Source organism: Macrobrachium nipponense, chromosome 31 (assembly GCF_015104395.2).
Source record: "Macrobrachium nipponense isolate FS-2020 chromosome 31, ASM1510439v2, whole genome shotgun sequence".
Classification (NCBI taxonomy): domain Eukaryota; kingdom Metazoa; phylum Arthropoda; class Malacostraca; order Decapoda; family Palaemonidae; genus Macrobrachium; species Macrobrachium nipponense.
This window is the reverse complement of record NC_061093.1, coordinates 42,748,094-42,771,982: the sequence shown is the minus strand read 5'-3', so window position 1 is coordinate 42,771,982 and position 23,889 is coordinate 42,748,094. Positions and strand designations below refer to the sequence as shown.

The 23,889-nt window shown below is 37.7% G+C and overlaps 2 protein-coding genes across 7 annotated transcripts in view; one reads left to right on the top strand and one right to left on the bottom strand.

Annotated features, from left to right (window-relative positions):
* The first annotated feature begins 55 nt into the window (after window positions 1–55).
* On the top strand, window positions 56–778 carry LOC135206825 (protein NYNRIN-like). The gene has a single exon (XM_064238316.1). It carries the CDS (start codon window positions 56–58, stop codon window positions 776–778), a length of 723 nt encoding a protein of 240 aa, XP_064094386.1.
* A 5,775-nt stretch (window positions 779–6,553) lies between these two features.
* LOC135206919 (sialate:O-sulfotransferase 1-like) overlaps window positions 6,554–23,889 on the bottom strand; it is a 60,232-nt gene continuing 42,896 nt past the window's right edge. For all 6 annotated transcript variants that reach the window (XM_064238414.1, XM_064238413.1, XM_064238412.1 and 3 more), the window contains 7 exons: window positions 23,305–23,461; window positions 14,564–14,634; window positions 12,150–12,240; window positions 11,498–11,643; window positions 10,196–10,268; window positions 9,913–10,086; window positions 6,554–9,120 (listed from right to left, as the gene is read on the bottom strand). In XM_064238414.1, coding sequence (XP_064094484.1) covers window positions 8,709–9,120; window positions 9,913–10,086; window positions 10,196–10,268; window positions 11,498–11,643; window positions 12,150–12,240; window positions 14,564–14,634; window positions 23,305–23,461 — 1,124 coding nt within the window. In that variant the 3' untranslated portion in view covers window positions 6,554–8,708. The remainder of the gene's footprint in view (window positions 9,121–9,912; window positions 10,087–10,195; window positions 10,269–11,497; window positions 11,644–12,149; window positions 12,241–14,563; window positions 14,635–23,304; window positions 23,462–23,889) is intronic.

Sequence of the window (23,889 nt, the reverse complement as noted above, 5' to 3'; positions counted from 1 at the left end):
AAGGAGAGCCGTATTCAACGTCATACATGGACTCTCGCACCCCTCGGGCCGGACGATGATGCGCCTCCTGACGGAGAAGTTTGTCTGGCACGGAATTCGGAAGGACTCCCTCGAGTGGGCCAGGACCTGCGTTCCTTGCCAAACAAGTAAAGTAAGTTGGCACACAGAATCAGGTGTGGGGGAATTCCCGCAGCCGAAGCGAAGATTCGGCCATATTCACGTAGACGTCGTGGGTCCCCTGCCCCCGTCGGAAGGCGCCAGATACCTCCTGACGATAATCGATCGCTCCACCAAATGGCCTGAGGTGACGCCGATGTCGGAGGCAACCACCAAAGCGTGCACCGAAGCCCTTCTCACCAGCTGGATCAGTCGATTTGGAGTGCCAGATGAGATCACGAAGGACCGCGGACCCGTTTTCCTGTCGGAGTTGTGGACCGCCCTGGCCCGCCTGATGGGGACATTGCTACATGCCACCACTGCCAACAACCCGGCGGCTAACGGCATGGTGGAGAGGTTCCACCGATCGCTCAAGGCTTCCCTAATGGCACGCTGCACCGGCGAGGATTGGAAGAGCCAACTACCGTGGGTCCTCCTCGGCCTTAGGACCGCCCCTCGGGCGAACAGCGAAGCATCACCTGCGGAGAAGGTATACGGGGAACCATTGACAGTCCCAGGTGAGTTCTTCCCAACCAATGCTGACGACGCCGACATCTCCATCACCAGACTTTGGGAATCCGCTGGAAAATTCACACCCTGCATCAAGACCGTCTCTGACTGAACCAAACACTTCCACCCGAAGGCCCTATTGTCCTGCAAACACGTCTTCATCAGGGACGATGCCCGCCGCCCGCCACTAACGAGACCCTACCGAGGCCCATTCCGCGTCCTCCGACGCACCGACAAGGCGTATTTCCTATCCATAAATGGTCGTGAGGACTGGGTCAGGATCGACTGACTGAAACCAGCTTTCCTTATGGATGAAGAGTATGCCGACGCGGATTTCATAGGGCGCCTCACTCTTCCTCGGAAAGAAGCGGCTCCATTGATCGCCAAACCACCCAGTCGTGGCCGCGGCAGACCTTACCTTACCTTACAGACCTTACATCTTGTTCGGGTTGCCCCAGGTCCCTCAGTGTGAGGCACCTCTAATGTCTACCAGAGAGTTGCTAGTACATCTTCCGGTATATTTTGCATCTTCCAATCTTGGATGGTCTGGGATGCAGTTTAGATATTTGTCGAGCTTATTCTTAAACACATCTACGCTCACTCCTGATATATTCCTCAGATGAGCTGGCAACGCATTGAATAGACGCTGCATTATCGATGCTGGTGCGTAGTGGATTAATGTCCTGTGTGCTTTCCTTATTTTTCCTGGTATAGTTTTGGGCACTATTAATCTACCTCTGCTTGCTCTTTCTGATATTTTTAGTTCCATGATATTTTCTGCTATTCCTTCTATCTGTTTCCATGCCTGAATTATCATGTAGCGTTCTCTTCTCCTTTCTAGACTATATAATTTTAAGAATTGTAGTCTTTCCCAGTAGTCTAGGTCCTTAACTTCTTCTATTCTAGCTGTAAAGGACCTTTGTACACTCTCTATTTGTGCAATATCCTTTTGATAGTGTGGGTACCATATCATATTGCAATATTCAAGTGGACTACGAACATATGTTTTATAAAGCATAATCATGTGTTCAGCTTTTCTTGTTTTGAAGTGCCGTAACAACATTCCCATTTTTGCTTTACATTTTGCCAACAGAGTTGCTATTTGATCATTGCATAACATGTTCCTATTCATCATCACACCAAGGTCTTTAACTGCTTCCTTATTTGTGATGGTCTCATTATTAGGTCCCTTATATGCATATAGCTTTCTTTCTCTGTCTCCATAATTTATTGATTCAAATTTATCAGAGTTAAATACCATCCTATTTACCTCTGCCCAATCATATACTTTGTTAAGGTCTCTTTGTAGAGCGTTCCTATCTTCATCACAAGTAATTTCTCTACTTATTCTTGTGTCATCTGCGAAACTACTCACTACCGAATCCTTCACATTATTGTCTATGTCTTCAATCATAATAACAAACAGTATTGCAGCTAACACCGTACCTTGCGGCACACCGGATATTACCTTGACTTCATCCGATTTCTCGTCGTTTGCAATAACTATCTGTTTTCTGTTGTGTAAAAATTCTTTTAACCATCTTCCTACTTTATCCACGATATTGTGTTTTCTAATTTTCTTCGCTAATATATTATGGTCTACTTTATCAAAAGCTTTTGCAAAGTCTAAATAAACCACATCGGTTTCATTTCCGCTTTTCATATTTTTGAATATGTTCTCACGGTGGACTAACAGTTGGGTTTGTGTACTTTTTCCGGGTACGAAACCATGTTGTCCTTTATTAAACAAATTATTTTTTATTAAATGTTTCATAATATTTTTCTTCATTACCCTTTCATACACTTTCATAATATGTGATGTTAGACTCACAGGCCTATAATTACTTGCCTCTAGTCTTGATCCACTTTTGAAAGTAGGGGTAATATATGCTAATTTGTGCTCATCATAAATCTTGCCTGTATCTACACTTTGTCTTAATAATATTGCAAGTGGCTTTGCGATAGAATGAACTACTTTCTTTAACAAAATAGCAGGAATTCCATCAGGCCCTGCAGCAGCTCCATTTTAATTTCATTAATAGCCTGCACAATATCAGCTTCATTAATATCTATGTCAGCTAAAAAATATTCACTATTTTCATCCCTACTTCTATATCATTATCTTCATTATCTATTCTAGGGGTGAATTCTCTCTTATATCGTTCTGCCAGTATGTTGCAAATTTCCTTTTTTTCATTCGTTAATCTCCCTTCAATTCTCAGAGGGCCTATTTCTATTCTTCTTTTATTCATCTTCTTCGCATATGAGTATAATAGTTTGGGGTTTTTCTTGATATTTAATAGGGTTTTTTCTTCCAAGTCCCGTTTTTCATTTTCTTTTGATTGTATAATCTTTTGTTCTGCATTTTCTATCTTACTTTTTAGTTCTATAACTTTCCATGCATTTTTTTCTTTTGCAAGACCTTTTTTCCACTTTCTGATTTTCTGGAACAAGATCCTTCTGTCTCTTGGTATGCATGAATGATGTTTACTTTTCTTCTTCGGTATATATTTTTCCACTATTTTCTCCAATATTTTATATAATATCTCCGTATTTACCCTTATGTCATCACTTACGAAAATGTTATCCCAATCTTTGTTTAATTCTTCATTAATTTCTGACCATATATACTGTAGAAGTTGTATTTTCCATATCCTTCCCACTTTTTCATTTCTTGCTTATCTCTATTTTCACTTGCTTTGGAATGAACTGTTAATTCTATGACATTATGGTCTGAAATATTCGCATTATAAACTATTATTTCTTTAACATAATTCATCTCGTTCACAAATACTAGGTCTAAAGTATTTTCCTTTCTTGTTGGCAGGTGATTTATTTGTTGAATGTTGTATTCTAGTAGCATATCTAATAGCTTTTCAAATTGCCTCTTATCTTCTGCACTACTATTACTCTCTTTTTTATATGTATAAGTACAACCACAATCTCCTATTCGTTCTTTCCATTCTACGAAAGGAAAGTTGAAGTCACCAGATAGGAGAATAGTCCAGTCCTTGTGATTTCTACATATATCATCCAATTTTTCAATTATTAAGTCAAACTCTTTAGTATTAGGAGGTCTATATATTACTATGTTCATCAGTTTTTCAGATTCAAATTCTACCGCTATTAGTTCACATTCTGAGTTACTATATTTCTCATATATTTTTCCTTGTTTTTTGTCTTTCCCATATATTGCGGTTCCCCCTTGATTCCTATTTTTTTCTATCTGATCTATAAGTTTGGAACCCTTTTATTTGATCATCATTCCCAGTCTCTTGGGGGAATACAGGTTTTCACTTATATTCATTATATTTATTTTCTTTTCATTTTGGGTTCAAGTGTTCTTCTAACGTACTCTATTTTTCTTTTTGAGTTACTCGTAACTAAACCCTGCGCATTCATCACTATGATGGTTTGCGTGTTTTCTCCCTTCATTTAATACTGGTAGTAATAAGGATTTTCCCATGTCTCTTTCCTGTTCTGGTATGTTGTTCTTTTTTTCATTTCCAGAAATTCTGACATTAAAAAATCCAACTTTTCCATAATATTTGATCTTCCTTCATCATAATTATTCATTTTGTGTCTGAATCTGCAATTTTCTCCGTTTCTGCAATATCCTCTTGCATAATAAATACAGTTATTATCTCTTGAGTAGAATTTCGGAGCTGATGCTTTGAAATTTTTTGCTGACACCTCTGCATATCTCATTGGTGGTTTGCTTTTCTCTTTTACCTGATATTCTTGATTTCTCTCTTTATTTGTTTCTTTCTTATTTTGGATTTTATTACTTGGTTGGTTATTTATTTGATTATGATTCATGGCTACAGGGTGCATATATTTGCATTTTTTGTCGAACTTACATCCTTTTCCTTCTTTTAGGTTTTTACATATTTTTGGATGCAGATCTCTGCAATCATCCCCATATCCATCTAAGTATGCACATTTACCATATATTTCATAGTTTTGACATATCTTAGGATGTTTGTAGTAACATCTTTCTCCAAATCTGCAATTCCCTCTTTTCAAAAGGTTGCAGATTTTGTCTTTCTTGTCTATTTTTTCCTCTTTCTCGTCATTGTATAGATCTGGGTAGAGCCTCTTCGGGATTTGCTTTTCTGTTGTCATATCGTAATTTATTTCTTCGTAGGTATGCTGCTTTATTGCCTCATATGTAGTATCAATGAGTATCTCTGCATCCATACTTTTATCTTGTTCTTTGTTTTCCTTATTTTTTTCTGTCATTTCATTTTTGTTTACTTCTCTTCCGTTTTCTTCTTCTTTTTCTTCTTCTTCTTCCTCCTCTTCTTCATCCTCAACTATTTGTACATTCAATCTTGATTTAATAACATTGTCTATCCATGATAGACACGTTGAACAAAAAATTCTTGTATCTTTTCTCAAATCTTGTATTACCTCAGCACACTGTGGATGGGTCGGAATGTTGCATGCAGCACATTTTCTGATTAGGTTTTGTGGATTGACTATGCTATACCAAACCTTACACAGTTTGCATGCTTTTGGCATTCTTTTCCTAATGCATCAATTAGGATATTCACAAGATTCACCTTATTCATTTTCTTTGTCGGAATATGTTGGTTTATGTATATTTTCTTTATGAGTCTCTTGACCACTTGGATTTTATTTGGAACTTCTTCAATTATTTTCAAGATGTTTTCATTAGATTTGTTCCAGTTTGAAGGATTATATCCTTCTAATATATCTATGAATGCTTTTGTATCTTTTTGGTTAGGACTGTTGCTGATTTCATAGATGAGAAATGCCAGTTCCCTTCCTGCTACCTCATCGTATTGCGAATCTGCTAAACACGCCAAATTACGCCACCTCTTCCCGCAGTTGGAACTTACTGCCATCTTGTTCTGATTTATAGTATTACACTTGATAAACTAACTTAGAAGACGCTTTATCCTACTATTTTCACACTAATCTTATCACCGATAGTTCACGAACACTTCTAGATATTTCTCAAATTCTAGTCGTATGTTAAACTTGTGATATCTGTTGATTAATCTGACTTCACGCTGGTACGTCTCACCAAGCAAGATGGCTACTTACGAGCCCTTGGAAGATGGTCGAACCCCCCAAGGGTCACCTCAGAGGAGGCATCCCGTCCCCTAAAATCCCTGAGAACTCCGAGGCCGAGGATCTACCACAGCAGCTGGCTCGCGCACCCGAGGCTGCCTCCGCCGCCCTGCTAGCTTCCGCGAGTAACGATCAGAAGTACTAAGAAATCATCCAACAATTACGCCCTAATTATTGTCTTGGGGGGAGTATTTGTAAGGACAACACCTTATCGCAATTTTCTCTGTATATAATTCAACAATCGCGTTGTTCTTACTTCCCTCCTCGAGTGTTCAGCGGACTTTCCGCCAATGTATATATCTTGTAAGATCATATTTTATGCACTTTTATATTCTATGTTATATGTCTCGCAAGAAACACAAATCAACTCTCGCCAACCCACTTTTACTCTCTTGCGGGTCGGATACCACATTTCCGCCCGCATGCTGTATATTTGAATTTCCCTTACCTGCAATAAAGTCAGTACACTTCTACCTGCCTCTTTGTCCACACCTCACACTAGTATTTCAGTTCCTGTTGCATGTTGAGTACTATTTGTTCCTACAAATCACTGCTTGTCACTCACCTTATGATTTCTCACTTGATTTGGTAGCCTTTATAAACTTTTCCGTTTCTTATTACGAATGCTGGTGACATCTGCAACTTCACTAATTCCTTTAGTTACACTCAAACCGATTGCCTCTGAAGGAATCTTAACTTCTAGGCGCCACCATTGCTCCATCCACTTTTGAGGTCCTGTGTTTCCCAGGGTAATCATAAAACTATTACTTTTGGCAATTTATTTATCGAAACAACAATTTTGCCATAATGAAAATAATTTTATTTGATGCTAGATATAGTATTTTAATTAACATGTATTTATAACATACGGCAAATTTACAAATAAATCAACTGTGCGAGTGGATGAATGATATACAAAACTATATTTTCTACCGAGAAATTCGAAGCCAGTGTATTTATATCTGTACAAATTAATATATCAAAAATGCTCAAACTTAATCTCTTGTACTTTATTTACTTACACTTCTTAATGTTCTTGCAACTTATTAGCTGCTAACAACGGGAAGGAGGCTCATAAAAGATTCAAGGGCCTAAAAGCCTTGGCAACTGCCAAGGAAGAAAAAGAAATGAATTTGGCGGTGACGTTGGCAAGCCTGACAGGTGCGTTCACTGTAGAATAATATCTGGACTTACTCAAAAGCACTGATAACCACCACTGGTGCTGATTTTAAAGCGTACTGTTTTGACAGGGTTTCAAGTATATTTGTATATATTAGCATTTAAGATATGAAGTAGCTACCATGACAAACAGATCTCACTCTTTGGTTTATGGCAAGCCCACCTTATAAGCACAGGTTATCATATGACGAAACAGACAGGTAGGTAGACAGATAAGGAGGTTCACAGCGAGCTTTATGGACGTTTCGAATTCAAGGTGCGTAGTTTAGTTAATCCCTTGTGCTGTCATGTCCTTTGTTATTGCTTTGGTTTACCAATTACATTACTAAATGTTGCGTTGCTTACTAATATATATTGGTAGTGAACGGACAGAAATATGGTACAACCCAACCCAACCTTAAAAAGAAAAGGAAAAAAAATGACAAAGGAAGGTTGGGGTCAGAATGTTGGAAGAATTCACTGGGAGAAGATGAAATTAAGGAAGCAAAGAGAGCAAGGTAGCGTCATCTGCCTCTATCACCAACTCTTTCATCAAGAAGCTAATGGAAAATGGACTACTGTCACCTCATGCATTTTTTAAAAATCTATTGTCTGTGTTTGTATTTATACTCCTATATAATTCATCGGTTTATTATTTACTCCATGAATAAATAGTTAATGTGCTAGTTAGATGTGAAGGTTTGCTAACAAAGTTGGATTAGTCACATATGACTTTATTATCCCGGCAGTCCAGTCTATGAAATAATTTTGTACGGTGTGCATATTTCTTGACAATGTTTAAATCTTTGTTCTAGGCGATCGTAACTTACAACCAGAGTTGAAATATAAGGGCTTTCAAACGTTTCCCTTGTGAAGAGCTAATGCTAAGGGTTCTGTAAACAACTCTCATGTTTCATGTTTTTTTGTTTTTTTCGTTGTCACGTCAGTAGTATTACTGGTTCATGGTTGGAACTTCAGCTCTGAATTGAGAGCTTTTTGGCTCGGCTCAGGAAGACATTTGCATGGAGTGTAAATTTAAAAGCCTTTGAATTTCGCTCACTCACATCTAGGAAACCAGATGAAACTACTGCGACTGAAAATTCTTCTATATCATAATTAGGACTCGTCAGAGCTAGGGCCAAAAACTTACCCATTCAGTTGTACTGAGCTTATGGGTAACTTTTTGCAATACTGTCTATGGAAGCTAAGTTTCATAGAGACTTTAATTACGATTTGTAACTCATGATCCCTGCATAGATATCCTTGGCTCTTCGCCAACGATCTGAGAATTTACCCTACAGAAAACTGTAGGGTAAATTCTCAGTTCTTGTACGACATTTCTTCTCACTTATTGGCTGCTGCTAAAGAGCAAAGAAGATGTAACTGCAATATTACTTTAAGGTGCTGCTTCTATCACTGCCTTCTCTATTCTGCTATTATTACCAACACTACCAGTACTGCTAAAGATAATAATTTGAGGAGTTAGAGAAAACTGAACTCATATTGAGGAAAGCATTCAATGTAAGTTGCACTTATCTTCAAGTGCGCCCTTTAGTGTAAAAGCCAACATTTTTTCATGGCCCTGTGCCGCAAATAATACTGATCAAGCTTCATCAGAAAGAGCACAGCATGAATAAGCGTTCTTTCAAGAACAGTTGAAAATCAGACCAGATGATGATGATGATGATGATGTATACCAGACCTGGTTAGAAGCGTTAGCAACAACTGTAACGATAGCGATTCTTTTTTGTTTCCACAGTGAAAAGAGTCATGTACCAGTTTCATCAGCTCTTCATCCACGGATACAATTTGAACACCTTTTCACCGGTCGGTTTGGAGTTACTCTCGCGCTTGTTGGTCGCCGATCTTATCGAATTCTCGGCTCTGATGCTATTCGTGATGGCCGAGAAAACTTTTCGCTTCCCGGACCCGTCTTGAATGTCTTTCGAAGCTTTGGGATTTCTGGAGATGTTGGAGGAGACCTTTGGCGAATGGGGGGCGAGGGGAGCCTTGAGCGTGGCGTGGCTGCCTTCTTCCTCTTGGTCGTTTTGCGCGGAGTTCAAGGGGTCTTCTACTTCGACGTGATAGTTGTAGAGATGCGTCGGCAGAGGCGGCCATCCACGCTGTATGAGGGCGTCGTTCACGTCCCTTATGTGCTTTTCGACAGCTGCGTGGAGTTCCGGAGTGAATGGGTCCCTGTGTTTGAGAGGATGAAAAGAGGCGAATTTAAAGATTCACACATACTAATAGAACACTTCGTTATTGGGTTTCTTAGAATACCTTCTAAAGTATAAATGACGACGACACCACTTCTACTAATTAATTCATCTCATTACAGTAACCACATGAATATCTGCTAAATCTAAACCAGTTATGAGTGTCTACTTACAATTTTTTATTTTCAAAACTACATTCTTTTGAGACAGAGTTGAAATGAGATGCAGTGAGTAACTTTGAAAGTTAAGACTGAAATAGATTAGCATTATGTTAATCCCCGAATGAAAACTACCGAGTGGAGATATTAGTAACAAAAGATCAGAATCATTTTCCTTTGCAACATTAATATTAAGGACAACTTTGTTTAAGATGGTAATTAACTTATTGTGGTGCTAATGTAACTAATGAAAGTTAAGACAGACATTGCCAACTACACTCTTTTTTTTTTCCATCTGTCCACCTGCCTGTGGTGTTTGCGTATGGTAACACTGCGTCCTGGGCTTTAGATAATAATGCTATGTGTAAGTTTTAGGTAAATAAAGGGATATCTGGGTGTACATTTGCATCTGTAAAGTGTTTTAATAATTTACTGTATGCGAATTACACCGTTAATATTCGAAATAGGATATTGTTATTTGTGTTGAATGTCAGATGAATGTAACTATCTAAAGCCCGGGACTCAGTGTTACCATACGCAAACACCACAGGCGGGTGGACAGAAGGGAAAAAACCGAGTATAATTAAAAACAACCCCAAAACTAATAGTAGTACTTTTTTCTGTAGAAGGTATTTTCCGGGGTGACTCTCCTGAAGGCGCCGTTCAAATTGGCCAAGACGCACTTGAGACGAAGAGGGTCGACTCTCAAGTGGAGGAACTGCAGGATCTTCAGCAACTCGTGTTTCGGATTCACCTGCATGTTCTCGAAGTGTACAATATGGAGATTTCTGCAGAGGGAATATTTGCTCTCTTTATGTCTTTGTTGAGTTACTATATATTTACATTATTGACTATTTGTCGCTTTAATCTGAACCATAAATCCGAAAAATTTCTTACCTGGCCCCAGTGACCCAGTCGTTCGCAAATGCCCCCCACTTCTCCACTTTGCTTTGAACGAACCGTGCCCAGTCTGAGGGGGAAATTCAATTCGTTAATTACGAGAATGAATACTGATAAGTTTATCAGTTATATATACATAATATGTTTCTTATGTTTGCGTTTGTGTGTGTGCTTACTAGATACAGAATTATTTAACACATTAAAATTTCTTCGCTTTACATGACGCCAAATTGCTATACAGTTTACTAAGTAACAAGTTACATTGGTTTTGCAATACTGTTTGTTTGTATGGGGTTTTTACGTTTCATGGAAGCAGCGGTTATTCAACAACGGGACCAACGGCTTTACGTGACTTCCGAACCACGTCGAGAGTGAACTTCTATCACCAGATATACACATCTCTCACCCCTCAGTGGAATGCCCGAGACCAATTATTTTTCATTAAAACTATTCAGAGCTTTATGGGATACAGGATAATTTAGTCTTAAGAATGTGGTCTGTTGCATCATCGTAGCAAAAAACAAGCTTGCAAAAGAAAATGATAGAAGATGAAAGATGGGGCGGCTGTTTGTGTCGTCTCAAAAATGACGCTTTATTCGCTACGATTGGGTTAGTCATTTTACCGTGACGATGAACACTTCTGTATGGCACACAAATCTAGTGGATTTTCTAATGCGTGATTTTAGCTATATTATAACTTTTCAATTCATTATACTTTTATTTCCAATGGTATAGAAATCTAGTGGATTTTCTAAGGTGTGATTTTAGCTACATCATAATTATAACTTTTCGATTCATTATACTTTTATTTCCAATCAGTTTTTTTCACTGTGCATGTAACCTATTTCTTATGATCTGCTGAAGGTTTAGATTAAATGTTGTAAGTCACATCAATATATATCATATTCCTAATCCCTGTCGACTTTCCTGTCGTACCTATATGCTTATATTGTATAAGGATACTTGACTGCAAACATTAAAGGATTCACGCTATATAACCCAGTGTTTTGTAACTAATTCAATCATCATTGAAATAAAAGGTGGCAGCATTTGATGGGATCATTCTGATGCAAAATATCTCAAGTGGTGACACCTTTCGCTTTAGCAGGTTTCCTTTTCCACTCAAACAAACGCCCCCTTCTCATATAATATCCTACATCTACCCATTTATCTGAAAATTAACTGAAAGAAACGTGTGAAGAACTGATGATAAAATTATAAGACTTATCTCAAGCTAATCTTGATATTGTTGGTCAAATTCCGACAAAGATGGCAGAGGTTCCTGAGAAAGTGGCTTACCTTGGCCATGGAACGCTAGAGGACTTGCGATTCCCAAGTGCCCTCCGTACTGGTAATTCCTGAAAGCAATCAAGGTGTCGTAAGGATTCCGAAGCAAAAGAATCCCACGACCGTAGAATTTTTCAACGATTTTCGACCTCTTGTCTCTGCGAAGGAAAAAAGGCAAGAATTGAAACTTTTTCGTGGGCACACTGCAGAATCTTGGGATTGACCTCTTATTCCACACACAGACTACTGGAAAGCTAGAGAGAAAGTGCTTCGTAAGAAAGCATCAGCTGAAAAAGTACAAAGTCGATAACTTCTCTTTCCCGTGTCAACTAGGAATCAATTCCAGTCTGGACTGCACGCGTTTCCTTCTTACTTCCAGACGTTAATCCCCCTACCCAACATAATGTTGTCATGTATCATTTTTCATATTGTGGTTTCTTCTTAGCATCTAACTTCTTTCCTTTAGATATATTATTTCAGGTAGTCGAAAGATAGGCCAATAAGTTAATTCTATTCCTAAACAAGGCAGAAATGAAATATGAACGATTGAATTTAGTACCAAGATAATAAAGAAACATTATGAATAACTGAGAAGGAAAAGGTCATGTCCTGAAAACATGTTCTAGATAGTACTGTATCGAAAGAAAAGAGGTCTTCACCTTACCTTGACTTCGGTACAACACCCAGGGTGTATCCATGAGTTTTGACGACTATCGTACACCCACATTCCAGTGGATCGCTCTCTCCATAAAATCCTGAAAAATAATAAAAACTGTTCTCGTAAACACTTACAAGACATCTGGCATTATCCTTCCAAACAATGTAAATCAATTTAAGTAAATACAATGAAATCGCGTCCTACTGTGAGTTTTGATAAACTACTATTTCTTATAGTAAGGAATCCAGTCTCTTTAGAACAAATGTATACTTTGAAAGAGGGAAGTGTGTTTGGGGTTTAGAAGATCTGGAGACGTTCTAAAACTGCTTTTGCAAGATGAATATCTGTCTGGAAAGAACAACTATTTGTATGCATGACAATAATTACTTCGTATTTTCCCTACAGAATAAAAATGGCCCTTTTTCATGATCTGCCTGGGTAAGATGTTAGCATGAAGTCCAGCAAACAACAATTATTCATCCTCAAATCAAGCAAACCACCATTATTCATCCTTAAATCCAGGAAATAACCATTATTCATCCTCACATCAAGCAAACAACCAATGTTCATTTTAAACCAAGCAAATAACCATTATTCATCCGTAATTCAAACAAACAACCACTAGTCATCCTTAAAGAAAGTAAACATTACTCATCCTTAAATCAAGCAAACAACCATTATTCATCCTTAAATCAAGCAAACCCCCTATAGCAAAACAACCATTATTCATCCTTAAACCAAACAAAATCAACCATTATTCATCCTTAAATCAAGCAAAACAACCATTATTCATCCTTAAATCAAGCAAACCCCATATAGCAAAACAACCATTATTCATCCTTAAACCAAGCAAATCAACCATTATTCATCCTTAAATCAAGCAAACCTCCTATAGCAAATCAACCATTAATCATCCTTAAATCAAGTAAACCCCCTATAGCAAAACAACCATTATTCATCCTTAAATCAAGCAAACCCCCTATAGCAAAACAACCACTATTCATCCTTAAATCCAGCAAACCACCATTATTCTTCCTTATCAAGCAAACCATCGTTATTCATAGTTAAATCAAGGCAAACAAAAAACCATTAGTCATTCCTTCCAAAACTTTCAAGCAAACCAACATCTTTATCCTCAAATCCCTAGGTTAATTCCAGTTTGTTCAAAATGACTTTTTTCTTTGCCATTTTACATTCAGTCAACTTTCTAAAATTAAGGAATCTGATAAGTCTTACATAGACAAGAATCATGTCAGGGTAACTGAACGGAATTAAAAAATGATCCTTTAACACGAGACAATTGTACGGACAAACAAATAATAGAATGGTGATAATGTATTTATTACAATAAACTCGCCTATGTTGAGTGAAATCGCGATGAAAATTGTACCTTTCTGAAGTCCCTGAGTTCCATTTTTCTCCTTCAGAAATACAGATTGGACAAAACCTCCAGCGAATAAAGTTCTGATGCCTTCCAAAATTACATTTGAGTGGACATTGGTTTTGAGAACACTTGTATCCAAAGGCATTCCGAATCTTCGCGATAACTTGGCCAACCGCTTTCAAACCTCCCTGGTTAATCGTAGGATTGTTAAAACTTATTATGAATAGCTTCATTTCGTCTCCAACAGACGAAAGGACGATGTGGAATATGCCCAGGAACGATATTGGTTACATAATGACTTCATGAGTTCTCGGAGTTCTTTTAAGAGCTTTTAATACAACTGACTGACACGGAATATATTTTGTGAATTGAAGTTTAGGCATTGGTTGCCGATGATTATTTATCCACAACACTACAAAACGTGACTACGCAAGGCTCAAATTTTCTTTCTTAATCTAACGTATTGCCCTGGTATAGAGTTTAAAGTCGAGCTGAAGCTTTGGAAAGAACTTCTAGCACTTTTATCTTATATTCCCATTGAAGTGTACCACTGGTTGCAAGCGTGACAGTAGCAAATAACCAAGAAACGCACGGACATAGTTCTACGCGTGCACATTACACATTACTCTGTTTTATGAGAGTACCAAATAAGCGTGCGAGTAAATTGTTGCCTGTACCCACCATCTTTTTGGTCACGAATAAACGAAGCTTAATCCTTATTCTAGAAAAGGTAAGAAATGGATATTTCGCATATCAACGTTTAGGGCCCAAGATTGATTTCGTAATTTGATCAAAATAGGCCTAAAATACTGACGCACAACGAGAATATTCCGAAATGAACAGTATCGATCATCCTAAGGAGAAAAAGACGAAAGAAGAGTTGGGTGCCTGTTATAACCTTCGGAGCCATCAACCCTACCCTTTCGACCCCCACGTCCAATTTAAGACGTAATTAAGCGTTAATGATGACCGTGACGTTCGACCATCACGTAACATTCCATTACAGAAGGCAGAGTTAGCGTTCACTTAACGTTACCTTTCTTAGCCAACTGGCGATCGTTATACAATGGATCAGTGAAGAGACCCGAGGTGCTCTGGATCAGGTACCTGAGGAGAGAAAAAAATGATGTTAAAACCAAGAAACTTCTTTAACCGTATTTTTATATATATATACTTTATTTGATATGGAAACAATCATGTTAAAACTATGAGACGCCGTTGCTCTCCTTAGTACAATATTTCATTTCAGTTTTAAAGTATTTGATGATTGGAATATAGTATTTTTGACACAAGGACTAAGCGCTGGACCTATGAATTCATTCAGCGCTGAACCCCAAAACAGTTGCACTATGAAACAATTGTTAGGAAAAGGTGGAGAGTAAGACGGAATTACGCGAATATGAATGGAGGTACAGTAAAAGGAATCAAAGGGGTTGCAACTAGGGGCCGAAGGAACGCTGCAAGGAACTCTAAGTAATGCCTACAGTGCACCGCTTGAGATGTACCGACAGTATTGCCTCCCTACGGGGATTTCTTTACGATGAAAAAACGTCACTTTTAGAACAGACATACACATTTGATATCATGAACACATCTTTATTTATATTTTTTTTTCCAGAGGTCAACTACACCGTCGGTGAAGTGTTAACAAAATAAGTATCCAGTAGTTTGCATTTATGTATGTGAGCCTCTGGTTCATTTATAGTGGGATTCCATGTTGTCTTCCATTATGCATCAAACATTTCGTTCCAGTTCATAAAATACATCGGCTTGGTCATGGGCTTCATTTCGTTCAATGCAAACACAATAGTTATTGTTTATGAACTTGAAGTAGTATTTGAATTCCGTCATTGATTATACTAAATTCTAATTTTAATGTACTGGTTACTTTTTATGAATGGATGACCCTCTATGGACCAACAAAAAATTATGGAGTGAAGACCTCTATACATACTTAACATTAATATATAATGTCGAAGAATGAGTAACGCAATGATTTTAAGTAATGTTTTTAACAGCTGTTCACTATTTAGAAGGAATACAAATTTTTAAAACAATCTTACACATTGACTCCGAATCGTAAATAACGTCATGATTCGTAAATTATGGGATTTCTCAACAGAGTCATAGAAATGGATGTTACCTTTCTATGATTACAATGAGTCACAAGTTTACCATTCGAGTTGAGTTGAGTTGAGTGGAATATGGGATTTAGGCCAAAGGCCAAGCACTAGGACCTATGAGGTCATTCAGCGCTGAAATGGAAATTGACAGTAAAAGGTTTGAAAGGTGTAACAGGAGGAAAACCTCAAAGCACTTGCACTAAGAATCAAGTGTTAGGAGAGGTTGGAAAGTAAGGTGAAGAAAGAGAATATGAAAGGAGGTACAGTAAAAGGAACGAAAGTGGTTGCAGCTAGGGGCCGAAGGCACTCTGCAAAGAACCTCAAGTAATGCCTACAGTGCACCGCATGAGGTCCACTGACGGCAACTACCCCCCTACGGGGAGTTTATCATTCGAAGTTTAGTCACCATCGATACAGTATGTTTGATTGTTTGTTTGTATGGTGTTTTATGTTGCATGGAACCAGTGGTTATTCAGCAATGGGACCAACGGCTTTTCGTGACTTCCGAACCACGTCGAGAGTGCACTTCTATCACCAGAAATACACATCTCTGACCCCTCAGTGGAATGGCAGAGAATCGAACTCGCGGCCACCAAGTTGGCAGGCCAAGACCATACCGATCACGCCACTGAGGAGGCGCTTCGATACAGTATGTGACTGCTATCGTAGCATAAGAGTTGTCGGTCACGACAGAACAGAGGTCACTTTGAACCATTAAGCAATAATCTTGATCTCACAGCAAAGTTCACTGGCTCTGAAACTGAGGTGAAAATCATTTCAACTTGCTAGCACACTTAGTCTCATGTGTTACGCTCAGTTTTCTTTCTTGCATTTCAGTGCTTCATATGTGTTGAATTGCACATTTAGGTACTACGTATTGATCAGTGGTTGCATAGCTACAATAAGAACGATTTTTGCGGACACTGATGTTGATTCTTGTTTTGTTTTTTCTTAGTTTTGAATACCTTATTATAGGTTTATGTTCTGGCATTTTTTGAAATCAGGAAGTTAATTAAGAAAGGTACGTCTTCCTGTCTTAACGTAAATTAATAACTGGGGAATATCTCTACATTTTCTATCACACTTTCTTTCTACAAGCTTGCACCTAGCTGAGAAAAAAAATAAAAAATTCCCGTAATTAGCAGCGAACTTTCTTCATACGTCCTACGATAATGCATTCGATTTATTTTTTTTAGATCATCAGTGTTGAACTATATCACTAAAAATATTTGCTAAATACTGACTCATCCTATGATTTTACTCTAAGTAGGTTCACTCATCGCCTGGCAAATTCAATCGCCTATAATTTATTTGGTTCCACTTAGACTTCCTACATTTAACCCCTAATAAAAGATACCTCAAGTAATATAAAAGGAGGAATTTTACTCAAATCCTGGTTAACTTTTCCAATTTCCTACCAAATTTATTCAGCTCCATGCAGACTCACAGAATTTAAGCATATCCACTCGTCTGGTAACTTGCAACAAGATCCAAGAAAATTCTCTCAACTCCAGCCTAATTCACCGACCTCCTGTTAATGTAATCGAACTCCTAACATATTCACTCAATTCCTGGGGATTCCACGAAGTTCTAAATGATTCCGCTTAACGTCTAGCAAATGAACTCAACCCAAGACTATTTCAGTCTCATTCTCTGAAATCAATCCAACCAATAGTGATGAAAGCCAACTCCTTGTAGATTCGCCTACCAGCAGAACAAACTCAACTTCAAAGCGAACTCAGCTCCTTGGAAATTAACCCAAATCCCGGCGACTTCAAGAAGCCCTTGACGATTTCATGCGCTAACTTCGAAGACTAGACGCTTCGAACGATGTGTTTCTCCACGTGAAGTCGCGTGACTATACAAGCAACTCATCGATTACGGCCGAATAAAGGAGGAGTCAATTCAAATGGTTTGCATGCGCAGTATTGTGCTTGGTCTGAGTTTAATTGGAGTCGGACATGATCAGCAATCTTAACGGTCATGCATAACGGTAGGGGGGGGGGGGGGGGGGGGGGGGGGGGGGAGGGGAGGGGGGGGGGGAATAATAACGGAAAGAGAGAATGAAAGGAAAGGTTTAAACCGAGCAATAATGCACAAAACAAGTTACTTTGTTGTCAGGATTTTGTATCGATTTTATTTAGTTTGTTTGCCGGTATTATTATTATTATTATTATTATTATTATTATTATTATTCTAAGGAGTCCATAATCATAAAAAAATTGACCCCTTAGAATATTATATATACTTTCGCGATAGAGTTTTTCCCAACCAATTATTATTATTAATTATTTATTGATTATTATTATTATTAATTATTATTATTATTATTATTATTATTATTCTAAGGGCGCAGTCCAACAATAGTAAAAAATGCTATAAGTTCGTGTATAATTCATAAAACTTTATAAAAGCTTTCGAATCCTTCCCTGGACTGAAGATGAACCCAAGGAAGGGTTCCAAAGCTTTTACAAAGTGTTTCATAAATCATACGCGAACTTTCAACATTTTTATTATTATGGACCCTAGAACATTGATATACTCTCGTGACATAGAGTTTTTCCCAAATTATTATTACTGTTGCGAAAAACAAATTGCCCAACGAAATGGCAAAAAAAACATAAAATTAAAAAACCAGAGGATAATTGCTAGTCTTGTGATTTTACCCTTTTGATACACATTTTATGGGAATAAAAGGGGGTATAATAAACTAGGAGAGCCAGGAACCCGTTAACGATTAACTCGATCGGGGCGCTGATTAATGAAAGCCGCCGTAACAGAGAGAGAGAGAGAGAGAGAGAGAGAGAGAGAGAGAGAGAGAGAGAGAGAGAGAGACCTTACCTTACAGACCTTACAGCTCGTTCCGGTTTCCCCAGGTCCCTCAGTGTGTGTGTGAGAGAGAGAGAGAGAGAGAGAGAGAGAGAGAGAGAGAGAGAGAGAGAGAGAGAGAGAGTTGGAGAAAATGGCTGAATATACGATTTTTAAGAAATGATAATATTACTACTACCTGGTATTTCTGCTCTTGCCTGCGCCATATATATTACTCTTGGATAATTACGCGTTATATCATCGTAAAGTATGACGCCCGGTAATGTAACTGTCAGTAATATATCTTTTCGTTTGTCATTTTATAAAGCCGTGTTGGTTGTTTTATTTACGCGTTTATAAGTCTTTATTAATTACTCTCCCCCTAATATTTTACTATATATTGTTATCCCCACCCTTTGCGTTATTCTTCTCTTTTGTCAATTTATGGTTGTTTCACATTATAAATAATAATAATAATAATAATAATAATAATAATAATAATAATAATAATAATAATATATTAATATAATAATAATAATAATAATAATAATAATAATAATAATAATTCTCTTTTCTCAATTTGTTGTTGTTTCACACTATGAATAATTAATAATAATAATAATAATAATAATAATAATAATAATAATAATAATAATAATACTAGCCTTAAGTCTATTAACCATTCTGTTTGCACAATAATAATAATATTATTATTATTATGGTGTAAGCAAAATGGTGTAATAATAATAATAATAATAATAATAATAATAATAATAATAATAATAATAATAATAACCTTATTCAACCACCTAGTGATTTGATCACCTTTTTCGTTAGAAACGCGATTTTAAAGAAATGACATTCTCCTCTATTACTGAAAGCAATTTATATGGCTGGTGTGGTTTCTACTTTGCTTTTCAACATGAAAAAAAAAAAATAAATTCAAATAACTGAAATTATTCGAACATATATCAATAGAATATTCAGTTTGTATGGTGTTTTTACGTTGCATGGAACCAGTGGTAAATTCAGCAACGGGACCAACGGCTTTACGTGACTTCCGAACCACGTCGAGAGTGAACTTCTATCACCAGAAATACACATCTGTAACTCCTCAATGGAAAATGCTCCAGAATCGAACTCGCGGCCACCGAGGTGGCAGGCCAATATCATACCGATCACGACACTGAGGCGCAATACAATATTCAGCTCCACGTTCATTTCCAAGCAAAGTTTTCATCGCCGAAGACGAATGTCTCAATGAATATAGATTTAAGCGTGTTTTGCGGTTGTGTTAGAACGTACAGACGCACACGCACACACATATATCTATGTCACGAGTTTGTCACCGATCTCCGATGATACATGTATGGTCTACACTCTACAGTGTTTTCTCAGTATATTGGTGTACTGGAATGACGGATCTCAGATTCCAGGTCGAGCTAGGGTTGTCGTCGGTGTTGGTATTATTCCATAAGCTTGACCTGGACCCGAGATCCGCCGTTTCAGTACACCAATATACTGAGAAAACATTGTAGTGTAGACCATACACATCGGAGATCGGTGACAAACTCGTGACATAGATATTTTGCATTTAATAACCGGGTAAAATACGTGTGTGGTAAAACGGAGATGGAAATGGACGATAATACCAGTATTAACAGCAAAATCCTGTTCTAAATTAAATATCACAACAGTGTTTTCGTTATTGACAACTGGATGGAGGGAGATTGTGTATTCACCAGCGTCAGTCGGTTTCTTTTTTTTTTCGGTTTCTCAGTCTATTCACAAGAGATCTAAAAATAATTTCGGACGGATTCTAATGAGATTTTTGTGGAGGAGAGCGCATCTAGGAAGAGGTTACATTCCGAGGCTAATCTGAATGTGGATGCTGATTGGGTGTGTTTTTTTATTTATTTATTTTTTCTTAACAATAGTAGAGAAATGTGTTCTTAGAGCTTCCTATGCTATTAGTACTTATAGAAGGTAGGCTTAGGGAACGTTGGAAAGATATATTTCCCAGCCTTAGAGAGAGAGAGAGAGAGAGAGAGAGGAGAGAGAGAGAGAGAGAGAGAGAGAGAGAGAGAGAGAGAGAGAGCATTTACAGATGAAACTAGTTGTATTATATTTTCAATTTTTGATCATGTATTCATGGCTAGTATGAGAGAGAGAGAGAGAGAGAGAGAGAGAGAGAGAGAGAGAGAGAGAGAGAGAGAGAGAATTATACCACCAATAAGGAAAGAACATTAACGCTAAAAATACCAAACAACCAAAAGAGCGAAACCATTCCTTACTTCGCAGCCGACGACCATAGTTATGACGTCAGATGACGACCCTAATTAATGAATTTCCATTAACTTTCCTCGCTCAAGAACGCAGCCTTTTGTCCCTATATATACCGAGCGACAGCCACCATTCGTAAATCTAAGAAAATACAGGCAAAGTCCCCAACGTTGAACGTTATTAATGTAGAGCGCATCATCAAAATGATTCGTTCGATAACCTTAAAATACTGCACAATGGCGGCCGTACGTTATACAAAAACTCTTCAGCACCTTCGATGATTAAATCATCGTTATAACCTGCAACACGTTTGACTAAGTCTTTCCCCCAGGTATTAATACATTCGCTGGTAATAACAGGGTGTTGACATGACTCTGATGAAAGCCTGTACAATGTACATGTAAATCACACCATTTTTCCGCCTTGGTAAGTTGTGCATGTATTTTCTATATCCTTACGAATATAAATATATAATACATAGCATCCATACATCATATGTGTGTGTAGTAAATACAGTGATTTTCTTTCAAAGTGCAGAGTACAAAGGGGAGCTGTAGTACGAGAATGTATTTACATAGACCACTTCCTTGGATGAGAAATGGATGACAGCAAGTCTTAGTTCTGAATTAGATGATAAGTAACCTCATATTTTAGAATATTGGATGAGGAGTAACCTCATATTTTAAGGTTTCAACTCTTTGCTGCTGATCTGTTAGTATACTAAGTCATGTAAAGCGATTCTATATCTATTACGGTACGTTCAGACGTTTATGTAGAGGCACTGGTGGGAGCATATGTTTTTTTTTTTGTATGCTGTTTTTACGTTGCATGGAACCAGTGGTTATTCAGCAACGGGACCAACGGCTTTACGTGACTTCCGAACCACGTCGGGAGTGAACTTCTATCACCAGAAATTCACATCTCTCACTCCTCAATGGAATGGCCGGGAATCGAACTCGCGACCACCGAGGTGGGACGCCAACACCATACCAACCACGCTACTGAGGCGGTGGGAGCATATAGATATACTTGAGGGTGGGAGGTGTCTATCTATACAGGTCCCTGAAACTGAAGATTGGCTGGCCTTTGCCGTAGACATGCAACGTTCTACTCGACTGGTTCGCATCGCCAAATTGCCCAATAAAAACTATACCAGATTCTTGAAATATATATAGCAGATTCTCAACTAATTGACCTAAGTCACATTTCTGGACTTGTGAGTAACGTGGAAGCTGATTTTCCAACCTAAAATGGATAATCAACTAGAAAAATATTCTGTATTTCAAATAATAATTTATAGCTTTTAAAACATATTTGTAATTAAAAAAAAATTTTCACTTCTGTTAAGATGTAAAATACAGGTCGTAAGAAATAAAACATCTTATTTGGTTCCTGTTTTGATGGTAATCATCATCTCTCCTTTTTTTATTTATTTATTTATTTATTTTTTTTTTTTTTGTAAGTTGGTGGATGTTATTTTTGTCCTGATGAACATCTAGTACTATCAAAAGGACATATGATGCACTGCTCCTGTCAAGAGCCGATAATACTCTGCCTCAACACACTTTCCACACTCACGTACGTGAGGCACTAACAGTTCGTTAATTGCTGCGCTCGTGTCCATCGTGTTGGACGTTGGTTCAAACTGTTATTCGTTCCAGGTCATGTGACTTGAAGCACGAACCACCGGTTGAAAAGTTTAAATTTCCATACCGTCAGTACCTTACGTAATGACGTATCATGTTCATATTTCAAGTAAATGGTCGGTCGCTAGAAGCTGAATTTCTTACAAAAAATTTGGAGTAATTACAGGTAAAACTTTTCTCATAAAAGTTATAATACTGATCGGCGATTAGTGCCATAAAAATTGTCACAAAGAATGTATTAAAAGAGTAGAATTCCTGTTCGTTAATAAATTAATTCTAGGTTTTAACCTAGAATTAATTTGTAGTATAATTTGTCAATACCTTACTTTGCATTTAACTACCCATTGTTAAATTTCAAACGAAGTCTTTGAGAGAGAGAGAGAGAGAGAGAGAGAGAGAGAGAGAGAGAGAGAGTCACACTTTCCTAATTCCTAATAGATACCTCTAATTAAATATATATAGGACGAACATCTCCCATAACAACGGCGGCCGCACGCGAGTGTAAGCGAATCGCAATTTTATTCTGAAACGCTAGCAAAACATAAGCAAGCATGTGCGTGTGCATGTCTGCGCATGCGCGTGAGCAAGAGAGATAAGAGTATGCGAGTTTCTATCAGTTTACAAAGAGACAGACGGACATTTACATCATAACGTAGAATGTGAGAGAGAGAGAGAGAGAGAGAGAGAGAGAGAGAGAGAGAGAGAGAGAGAGAGAGAGAGAGATTTCTATCAGTTTACAAAGAGACAGACGGACAATAATAACATAAAGTAGAATAAGCGAGAGAGAGAGAGAGAGAGAGATTCCTATCAATTTACAAAGAGACAGACGGGCAACAATAAGGTAGAATAAGAGAGAGAAAGAGAGAGAGAGAAAAAGAGAGAGAGAGAGAGAGAGAGAGAGAGAGATCCACCACTACCTGAACCAAGTGTTGCCAGATCCCGGGAAGGAGGCCAGGGCCGTCCTTGGCAAGGTCCTTCTCCTGGCGAAGGACACGCGCAGTCCCATGCACTCCACGGAGCTGGGCCACGGGTCGTGCTGGGGTCGTGAGTAGTCTATCAGGATTTTTAGATACCCTGAAAATCACCGGAAAAAGGAATACGTTAAATATCAGAAATGTCAGAAATCAAAGCAAAATGCTCGTTAATAAAAAGAATAATAGATATTAGGAACATTAAAAATTGTATGTTCAAAATGTTGGAAAACATTAAATATCAGGAATGTCGTCAGAATTCCAAGCAAAATGCTCGTTAATAACAAGAATAATAGATATTAGGAACATTAAAAAACTATATGTTCAAAATGTTGGATAACATTAAGTATTAGCAAAATGCTCGTTAATAAAAAAAATAGGTATTAGAAACATTAGAAGAAGAATTAAACTTGATTTGGTGAATACTGGCATCCATTATAGAATATTAGAAAACTAGTTTACATTACGAAAGAAAATCCGATATTAGGAATTATTACAACACTAAAAATCTTCGAAAAATAAATATAGGTT

Bases quoted from the DNA above. Each gene is read 5' to 3' on its own strand.
- LOC135206825 (XM_064238316.1), top strand. From the start codon at position 56: ATGATGCGCCTCCTGACGGAGAAGTTTGTCTGGCACGGAATTCGGAAG.